This window comes from Podarcis liolepis (assembly GCF_965112155.1).
Source record: "Podarcis liolepis genome assembly, chromosome: 2".
Classification (NCBI taxonomy): Eukaryota; Metazoa; Chordata; class Lepidosauria; order Squamata; family Lacertidae; genus Podarcis; species Podarcis liolepis.
Window position 1 is genome coordinate 86,679,851 of NC_139555.1, and position 10,519 is coordinate 86,690,369.

The 10,519-nt window shown below is 39.8% G+C and overlaps 1 protein-coding gene across 2 annotated transcripts in view; it reads left to right on the top strand.

Moving 5' to 3' along the window:
* The window catches only part of TXNRD3 (thioredoxin reductase 3), a 28,011-nt gene extending 17,492 nt beyond the window's left edge, over window positions 1–10,519 (top strand). For both annotated transcript variants that reach the window (XM_083490977.1, XM_083490978.1), the window contains exons 7-16: window positions 260–402; window positions 981–1,096; window positions 1,185–1,410; window positions 1,612–1,704; window positions 2,667–2,743; window positions 3,678–3,834; window positions 5,231–5,338; window positions 5,840–5,935; window positions 7,445–7,579; window positions 8,078–10,519. In XM_083490977.1, coding sequence (XP_083347103.1) covers window positions 260–402; window positions 981–1,096; window positions 1,185–1,410; window positions 1,612–1,704; window positions 2,667–2,743; window positions 3,678–3,834; window positions 5,231–5,338; window positions 5,840–5,935; window positions 7,445–7,579; window positions 8,078–8,140 — 1,214 coding nt within the window. In that variant the 3' untranslated portion in view covers window positions 8,141–10,519. The remainder of the gene's footprint in view (window positions 1–259; window positions 403–980; window positions 1,097–1,184; window positions 1,411–1,611; window positions 1,705–2,666; window positions 2,744–3,677; window positions 3,835–5,230; window positions 5,339–5,839; window positions 5,936–7,444; window positions 7,580–8,077) is intronic.

The window sequence follows — 10,519 nt, forward strand, 5'->3', positions numbered from 1 at the left end:
TCAGACTAATCAGAGTAGGAAGTCAGACAAATTTGTCTGTCTCCTGTTGATTGGCTGCAGCGATTTCAGGAAGAAACCAGGGAGGAAGTGTTCACATTGGAAGTGTTCTCATAGGAAATAATGGAAATTGTAGACTCATTATGCAAATGTGCGACTAATGATTTCATGGGAAGGCATTGTGTTCATTAAGCAGCACATGCATGTATTGGTTTCATTGGTGGGATCTGATAAATTAATTTTTGTATGAACATTTCTTTAGTTAAACACAACTGGGAGACCATGGTAGAAGCAATTCAAAATTATATAGGATCATTGAACTGGGGGTATCGGGTCGCCTTGCGTGATAAGTCTGTGACATACCTCAATGCCTATGGAGAATTTGTTGGACCACACAAGATTAAGGTACCTGCAGAACCTTGTCATTGTTGACATTTGATCTATTCAGAAGTATTGCTTCTATAATCATTACTGTATGAACAAGTTAAAGTGATAGATTAGGAAAAGCAATACTGTTTAACCTATTTTGTTTCAATTGCAACTGTATGGTCTTGTACAACATCAAACACCTGAAAAAGTATTACACAATCGACATAATGGATATATGATTAGCCACAAATGAAGTTGCTCGGCTGAATAAGTTTTTTCCTAAATACGGAATTAATTAAACTAGGGTAGATATTTTGCTGTGTGAAAAGAGGCAGTTGAGAAACAAGAACTTCAGTTTGTACTAAGTTGTAATTGCAAATTTAATTCAATACTGTAACTACATGAAGATTATTTTAATTTTTAGTGTTAACTATTCACAAGTAAAACAACATCAAAATCTGCATGATGTAATACGGTTGATAGAATATTCAGATCAGTGTGTCTTACTGCCTTGTAAGTAATTCTTGGTAAAGTAATTTGCTGACAGTATCTTGGGGAAAATGCATTGCTGTGTGGAAGAATACCAGTTCTAAAACTTTCTTTCCGTTGACTAGGCAACCAACAGAAAAGGACAAGAAACTTACTGCACAGCTCAGACATATGTTATAGCCACAGGAGAAAGACCGCGATATCTAGGTATCCCAGGAGACAGAGAGTACTGTATTACAAGGTGAGCTTGAATTAAATGACTGCTTTTCGGTAGATTAAAGGGGCTTCTCAGTATTTAAACATCAGTGATAATACTGTTTCATTTTCAGCGATGATCTCTTCTCTCTGCCCTACTGCCCTGGAAAGACTTTGGTTGTGGGAGCTTCTTACGTAGCCTTGGAATGTGCCGGATTTCTTGCTGGACTTGGTTTGGATGTCACAGTTATGGTACGCTCTATCCTCCTTCGTGGCTTTGATCAAGAAATGGCAGAGAGAGCAGGAGCCTATATGGAAACCCATGGTGTAAAATTCATCAAGAAGTTTGTTCCTGTTGAGGCAAGTATCTCCCCTGGTTACGTCAGATAGGAAAACGCTGATGTTTGAAATCTTTTTGTGCAACTTTGAGCAGTATGGCATATGTGTAAACACAGTTGTGGGGCGGGTTTTGCCTGCAAAGGCTAATAAAGTGAACATTGTAATAAAACAGTATTATGTGGGTTGAGATAAAATTCCTAAGTTTATGGCTGTTCCATGCAGGTTGTAAAGTTGGAGGAAGGCATGCCTGGAAAACTGAAAGTGATTGCAAAATCCACTGAAGGAATACAAATGATTGAAGGAGAATACAACACTGTAAGTGCTCTGCACTTGTGATTTTTGTTTAAATTTATTATTGTGGGGAGGTTGGTAAGTTAGTTATTCTTAACTTGGCAGTGCTGAGACTTAGGCCAGGATTTAGCAGTAACTGCTGCTGCACAGCCTGGTGCAGCACTCTAACCTTAACACTTTTGCAACAGAGTTCATTACTGGATCGCTCCCTTTTGCTATCTAGTCATAGAGTTGGCCAGATGGTAGCTTGTCATGAGCATGTTGGAATCTATTTTTAGACCCTGAATAGTTTTTGAACTCCTTTTTAAACCACATGTGAGGAACCTTGGGCCTAGGAAGAAGAAGAGTTTGGATTTGATATCCTGCCTTTCACTCCCTTTAAGGAGTCTCAAAGCGGCCAACATTCTCCTTTCCCTTCCTCCCCCACAACAAACACTCTGTGAGGTGAGTGGGGCTGAGAGACTTCAGAGAAGTGTGACTAGCCCAAGGTCACCCAGCAGCTGCATGTGGAGGAGCGGAGACGTGAACCCGGTTCCCCAGATTACGAGACTACCGCTCTTAACCACTACACCACACTGGCTAGGAGCCAAATGTGGCCCTCAAGGCCTTATCTGTGTGGCCGTTGGGTACTGTTTCCATGCCACACCCCTCACCACCCTTGTGTCACCCCCTCCTTGTGTGTGTTTATGCCTGGTTAGAATATATCCTTGAACTCTGATAACAGCTCATTTGCCCCAATGAAGGATGGAGAAGGGTGTCAGTGTGTAAAGTAGCTCTGTCCAATTGCTCTGTCCACTTTTGCCTCTGGTCCCACCTTCCACTGGCATGTAGCCACCTGTAATTGCCTAGAAGGCAGTGCAACCCTTGAGCTGGAAAAACGGCAACCCTCCACCCCTGGTTTAAACCAAATAGTTCTGCTTGGATTACATGAGAGGCTTTTCAATACAGGACCACCAAAACAAGATACATGATTCCTTTTTGTGCAGGTTTTGATAGCTGTTGGCCGTGATGCTTGTACTAGAAATATTGGCTTGGACAAAATTGGTGTGGCGGTTAATGCAAAGTAAGTATTCCAACTCTTTAATTAATCTTGGTACATACTGAAATTTGTTTAGAAATCAGCTTTGGTCTTTTAACAGACTTTCTAGAACATCTACTTTCAGAAGTCTGTTCTAAATTATCACCTAGAACCCATGAGCTCTTAAGGGTGAAACTAGGTATCTTAAGCATGCTGACAAAATTAGTTTAAAACTTTATGCCTATAAATTCCTGCATTTCACTATTACCAGTTGTTAAAGTTGCAAATCCATCTGTAGAGCATGAGAATCTTAATCTCAGGGTCGTGGGTTCAAGCCCCATATTGGGCAAAAAGATTCCTGCATTGCAGAGGATTGAACTATATGATCCTCGTGGTCCCGTCCAACTCTACAATTCTATGAAAACCTGCGTAATTTTTCAGTTTTGAAACTTAACTACAGCAGGCTTTATTTATTTTAAATTAGTATGAAGCTAAGCAAAGAGAGTCCACTTCCCATTAAATTAGTTTAATTTGTTTTATAACTTAACACTTAGAGAAGCATCTGATATTATTATATCAAGGATTAAACCTCTTATAGCCTAATGAGTGTGGCTGTTGGAATCTGCTCATTGTAGAAATTGATCTGACCTGACAAGTATGAAAAGTTGTGTGGTACTCATTAGATGTTAATTTTCTTCAATATAGTGTGACCAACTGGTATTCTGATGTCTGTCTTCACATATAGTAATGTCCAAGGCCACACGAGCCGATTTCCCTTTGCTCTCTTTCCCATGTCATCCTAAATCTGCTCCATAGGGTCCCCAAGCGCTTTGGAGCAGATGGGGGGGGGGGGGAATTGCTGCAGGAGAGAGAAGTTGTTCCCTGAGTAGATTGACTTAATTGGATGTCTCTCATTATTAAGTGTAATCAAATCGTAGCACTATGTCAGTGTTAACTTCCCCCCCTTCCATGTTACAAGGAATGGGAAAATACCTGCGAACGACGAAGAACAAACCAGTGTGCCTTACGTCTATGCTATTGGAGATGTTTTGGAAGGAAAGCCAGAACTTACACCAGTTGCCATACAGGCAGGCAGGCTGTTAGCTCGCAGACTTTTTGGAGGGAGTAATATAAAGGTAAACGTTCAATTTCTTATGGTTATTACTGCTTGCGTGCTCAAATAGTTTTTTTGAATTGGTCTTCTGATATGGTTAAGATGCCTGGAATTGGCTCATCCATGTTAGTGTCACCACAACTTCTGGTCCAGTTTATGCACCATCAGTTGCTCATAGCATTGGACTTACAAATCTCGGTGGAAGGCACTGATCCCTGTCCAACTCCTGGTATAGCCACAGCCATTTTTTGTATTTATTTATATGCCACTTGATTACAGTAGTCTCTAAGCTGAGTTGTGATTGCATGGTGACTATCTTAAGCTCCTAACAAAATTTGGGAGTACTACACAGACTTTTACATGAATTGAACTTTGGAAGAGTTTCCAAGAAACTGTTCTCATTGTGAGACTTTTGTGGGTGAGCTGAGAGCTTGTTGGACCCTGTGTGAGAATCCAGAGACTGAGATGGAGGGTGTGTCAGAAGGAAAATGAATTGATACTGATTTTTATATATTGGTAACTTTGTATTACTGTAACATTTGTATACGTAACACTGTATTTTTCTAATATTTTGTTTTAAGTTGTCTGTTGGTGCTTCAGTTTTCTGTATACTGCTTAGAGATATTTTAAATATATTTAGAAGAAGAAGAGTTTGGATTTGATATCCCACCTTTCACTCCCTTTAAGGAGTCTCAAAGCAGCTAACATTCTCCTTTCCCTTCCTACCCCACAACAAACACTCTGTGAGGTGAGTGAGGCTGAGAGACTACAGAGAAGTGTGACTGGCCCAAGGTCACCCAGCAGCCGCATGTGGAGGAGCGGAGACGCGAACCCGGTTCCCCAGATTATGAGACTATCGCTCTTAACCACTACACCACACTGGCTCTCAGAAGTCAAATAATCAAAGCAAATAATCAAAAGGACAGGGCTAGTGACAGCATCATATTGAAGCATCCTGAAAGTTGATGGGGTGGGGTGAGCTTGGAAACATATACAGTCGTACCTTGGTTTTTGAACAGAATGCATTCCAGAAGTCTGCTCAACTTCTGAAATGTTCAGAAACCAAGGCGCGGCTTCCGATTTGCTGCAGGAGCATCCTGCAGCCAATCGGAAGCCGTGGAAGCCACACTGCATGTTCGATTTCCAAGGCATAGTTCGCAAACTGGAACACCTGCTGCCTGGTTTGTGACGTTCAAGTTCCAAGTTTTTCATGAACTAAGCTGTTCGAAAACCAAGGTACGACTGTACAGACCAGTATCTATGCCCTGCTTTAAGTGTTAAGCTTGGGCTGCTGCTTTTGCTGCAAGAGTATAAGCTACTGTTTGTACTGTGGCCAGTGCAAGTTTTATAGGATGGTTGTTGCATTTTCATCCCAATTGCTTTTATGTGTGAGTCATAGTGTACGCTTTCAATTTTAGTGTGACTACATCAACATACCAACTACTGTGTTTACACCTCTGGAATATGGCTGTTGTGGATTATCGGAAGAACGAGCCATTGAACAACTTGGACAAGACAATTTAGATGTGAGACTGAAATCTTAAAACTTTGCAATTAAATATGGGTGCTCTTCGGGGTATTAATATACATGCAATCATACTGTGCCTCATAATCTAGTTTATTTTTGTAGGAACAATAGCTGTCCTGATATATTCTCCTTCCCGAAGAAATCTCCACAGAATTTTAGGAACTGTGTCCTCACAGCCCTGTTTCCCTAGCCCAGTGTTTTTACTGGTGGAAGGGTAGTCCCTAGCCCTCTGTTGAAGTTCACTCATACACACAGGCATTTTCCTTGACAGCATAAATGTGGGGGTGGGGACATTCTCCCACATGCTTTTGTCCTTTTCCTTTTTGCAAGGATAGGGATAGCAGCTTCCCTTTCTTTTTCATCCCGAGGGTGTAGGTTCCTGAGATGCTAGCACATACCACTTTAGAGATACTGTAAAAGTGCAAGGGATATTATTAAAAGTGCTGTACAAAGTCATTAAAGGGAAAACAAACTTTAAAGGCCTAATTTTCTTTTCCAGGTGTATCACGCGCTGTTCTGGCCACTTGAATGGACAATACCCAATAGAGACAACAACACTTGCTATGGAAAAGTAATCTGCAATAAGCTTGACAATGTACGTATTCTGCTCTAAAAACATTTGTTTTCTTGAATATTCATATTATCCAAAATATAAAGAAAGCCAGGGGACATCCACTTCAAAGTTGTGTGGATTGTTCTGCCCAGGGTGCTAAAATGTGGGAACAGAGAGTTGCCTTATAGTGAGTCAGACCATAAATCCATCCAGTTCAGTATTATCTCCACTGACTGGCAGTGGCCGTCCAGATTTTCAAGCAAGAGACTGCCCTAGCCGTACCTGAAAATGCAATAAATTGAATTTGGGACCTGCTGTAAGCAAATGCTGTACCACACTGACCTACAGCCCTCCTCCAAGTGTACTGTAACTTAATTTATCTGTTCTATTTTAAAACTGTACTAAAAGCAACTTGCGGCTTCTAATTCCCTGGCTTTATTTAGCTGCTGCTTATTGAAGCCACAAAGCAGCTCAGCTTCTTGGAAGTGCCCAGCTGAAAATACTCTAGTGGTACACAACGTGGGACAGCTAATGAACTTGTCTCACCCTAACTGGCTTGTAACCACAACCCTATTGTCTAGACTAGAGTAGCCAATGTAGTGCTCTCCAGATGTTGTGGGTTACAACTCCACAACATTCCCTAAACATTCAACCCCTGAATGGATGGGGTTGATGGGACTTACAGGTAGTCCAGAGTATATGGAGGGCAGCCCACTGGCTGTCACTGGTGTAGTGACACACTTTCAATTAACATAAACTCATAGTGTATTTTAAAGGTAAGCTTACATAGTTCTATGTGTATTTAAGTTTGGGTCTGTAAGCAAAACTGCATTCGTGCATGAGGTCAAAACTCACTGTATCACACTGGAAGCAGGAATCTGGTCAAAGCTTTATGAAAGATGCTACTGCTCTTCTGAAATGGTTTTTTAAAAGTAGTGTGAGAAAATGTATTCTTGTATTCTGTTTTTACCATGCGTAACCTTCATTAGTGGAGCTAAGTCATCAAACTAATTATAGGAAGGATGAAAACCATCCTTCCTATAATTCCAACCAGCTTGTTGGGGTTAGACCTGTTCCATATACCTTTCATGTGGTGAACAATAGAACTAACCCTTTTCATTGGTTTCTGCCCAACTTCTCATTAATGTGATGTATCAGTGGTTACCTTTATTCTCATTTATTTGTACAGTGAGTGAATACATTTGTATATGAGCTTGTGGCTTAGAAATGAATAGATACTAATAATTCAGTTTAAGTACTTTTAATAGTGGTTCTAAGCATCTCACTTTGTATTTTTTCCTGTTCTCAATTGGTGTAACATACTAAGGTAGTGGCTGGTATGGTAAAATTGATTGCCGTCTCTATTCATGTTGGAATATTGGAAACTTATTCAATATTCAGATTGCAGGGTTGTTTTTTTGCAAATGGTATACCAGAAGTAGGCAGAACAACTAGCAAATAAGCAGCTGCCTACAATTTAAGGGAAAATACTAACTGGGACAACTTACCTCTCTCTTCTCTCTTCTCCCTCCTCCCCCCTTTTAATTGAAGAACCGTGTGATAGGATTTCATGTTCTTGGACCTAATGCAGGGGAAATTACACAAGGCTTCGGAGCAGCAATGAAATGTGGTCTCACAAAGGAATTACTTAATGATACGATTGGTATACATCCAACTTGTGCAGAGGTAAGAGTTTCAGTACCACTCTCATCTTATAACATACGTTTGTGGCATTTTGAACTTATTTTCCTCTCTACAATAACTTATCTCTTAAGGATCTCCTATCTTTAAACAAACAACCACTCCTTGTCCTGTTACATCTCTTTGTTGCAACACGTTTTCTTTTTTCTCCCCACTCCCTTGTGATTCTTTCTCTAGAGACTTACAGTATTTACCTTTTTCTCTCTCTTGGGGGTCCTGAGATAAACACTGCCTAGGAGGCATGACACTGAACATTACTCTTTAAAACAAGTCTTTGAAAGAACGTTTATAAGTTTTTGTGCTTAAAGAATCACTGCTACCTTTTTTTTCTTACACATTGGGGGTTGACGCTCACAGTAAGAGAATTCTGTGTTGGGCTTTTAGTCCAATTACACAGTTGCAGCAGGAATGGTGTTGAATGGAATGTGAATTTCTGAATAGTATTAATAAAAATAATTTGTGGATTTCCCCCCTCTCTTTCAGGTGTTTACTACAATGGATATTACAAAGGCTTCGGGGCAAGATATCACTCAGAGTGGCTGCTGAGGTTAAACCCTGCTGTTTTAAACTGTTTCCTATTGGTCCCACTTACCTATGTTGAAGATTTTAGGAAGCATTCAGATGAATATCTGAATGCTGTATTTTGCTACCACAGACATTGATTTTCTAAAACTTCAGTGGCAGGTGGTGGTGTCTGCAGGAAATGGTAAAACAGCAGGGGGTAAACTTAATCCTGACTTGCTTAGAGATTGCACTTTTGTGTATTTTTGAAGCTTTGACTCTGAACCCCATCTGGAGGCGAGTCATGGCTGATGACTTCTATGCAAAGTTGGGAAAACCTATTTGTCCAGTCAGTAGAGATTCCTTCCAGAGGAACTTCTGAATCATCCAAGTGAAGTTTAATTCTATTAATTTCAGGGCTTTTGTACAAATGCAATGGGCAGAGTGAATGTATAGTAAATAACATTGGCTAGCAACAGCCATTGACCTTGATGGGTCAGTAGTGCATTTTGTTAATTGTTAACCTGAATGGTGAGATATGTTTGCAATGTCTATAAATATCCCTGTTTACACGGTCATAAGTTGGAGAGCGAGTTTACGAAGTTAATGTGTTATGTCCCCATATGCATCATAGCTCACAGGACACATAATGGGATGACTTGATTATTTTATCAATAGGTACTTGGTCACCAGAGAAAGCAGTCATCTTAAGTCACAAAATTATTGCTTACAATTTATTTTTTTCGGGGGGGGGGGGGAGTTTCTCTAGTTTTTCCTTAATAACTTTACCCCCGATTTTAACCCTGTAGTTGACTACTCAGAATTTTTTTTTCCAAGTAGAGTCAAAATTGTTTCATGGTAATATTAATATGTTCCCTTTTTATGCAATAAGTGCATTGTTTCAGGCATAAAATGGAATGCATTTGGTCTAGATTACTTGTATGCAGGCGATTAGCTTGAACTGTGTCATAGCAATAAACACTGGTTTATTGTGCTTTATAAAAATTCCAGTACAGTGAAAACCTGAAGCCCCATTGGCATTCCCTACTTACTTTGAGGAATGTATGCTTGAGTTTAGTTTATTCTGTGATTAAAAAGTCTCTTCTGAAATGCATTATTTCATTATCTGTTCATTATCATATGAACAGGTTTTTTTATCTATTTATGGTGTATCATGAATTTAAAGTTCAGTAAATGAGCAATGTAATGTGTTGTGCACTGTCTCATTCCTGAGGAAAAACTTACCTCTTTTCAAAGAGAAATATCTCTTACGACTCAACATTTGGAGACCCAGAAAAGCTTATGGGATGGGCATGTTACTTCCCCATGCCCCACCAATCATAAAAAAGCATCGTCCAACAGTATGAACAGTCTAGCCTTAGTGGCTATCATTGTCTTTTCTCTTACTGGGGCACTGAGTATGGTGGGTGGGGAAAATGGCACAAAACCTAATGTTTTAAAAGGGTGCTTTAATAGTGGTGTTGGAAATATTTTAAATACAGAAACTTGAAGCCCTCGGTTTTTCAAATGCACAGAAATTCTAAGTGTAAAATTTGCTATTGCTGTCCCTCTTAACTTAAGGATGTTCCAGCTGTCTACTAATGTAAGAGGAGGAGGAGATGCCTACTGAGTCAGTGAGCTACAACTGTTTTACCAAGATGTAAAAAATATTTTAAAACAAAAGTCTGTTGCTCACAAAGGGAATATTAATAGCAACATCAGAAGTTTTACATGCCTTACTGGAAGCAACTGCTAGATAGCAGATGTGATTCAAAACAGATTTAGCAGGAAGAAGACGATGTCATTACACTGAAAATATAAGCAGCATGTGAATAATTCCAAATTAAAATCAAAGTATCAATGCAATTTAAATTTCCGCCTTTCTCCCTGCTTATGCACCACCCTTTTACTTATCAGTGATTTTAAACCTTTTTTTTTTTGTCATAAGCAGGGATAAACATGGGCAAACTTTTTCTGTAAGTTGACTGAATGCTAATATGCTCTTCTGATTCCATAACCTTCCATGTTATTCATTAGGATAGTTCTCCTTGGGGCTTCTTCGCAAGCGTATACGCACAAAGGAAAAGACTGCACACTAAGGCAAAGCAAATTTTGTAGTGTGATACACACTTTATGCATACGTGTGTGTGCGCGCACACACACACACACACACACAAATCTGCCCTGTGGGAAGGATTGCAACAGAGGGATGCAGGCCAAGACCCACTCTGAGCCTGTGCCAGCTGGACTGTCCTGTGCTGCAGAGTCTTTCTAGTACCAACTGCCCTGTGACCTTCTTGTATGTTCATATTTTGTGTGTGTTTATAAAATTGTAATGTTAATTTGTATGCCACCTTGGAAGGATTTGTATTCTGAAAGGTATAATATTACAAATTGTAAAAAATAAATAAAATTGAAGCAGTT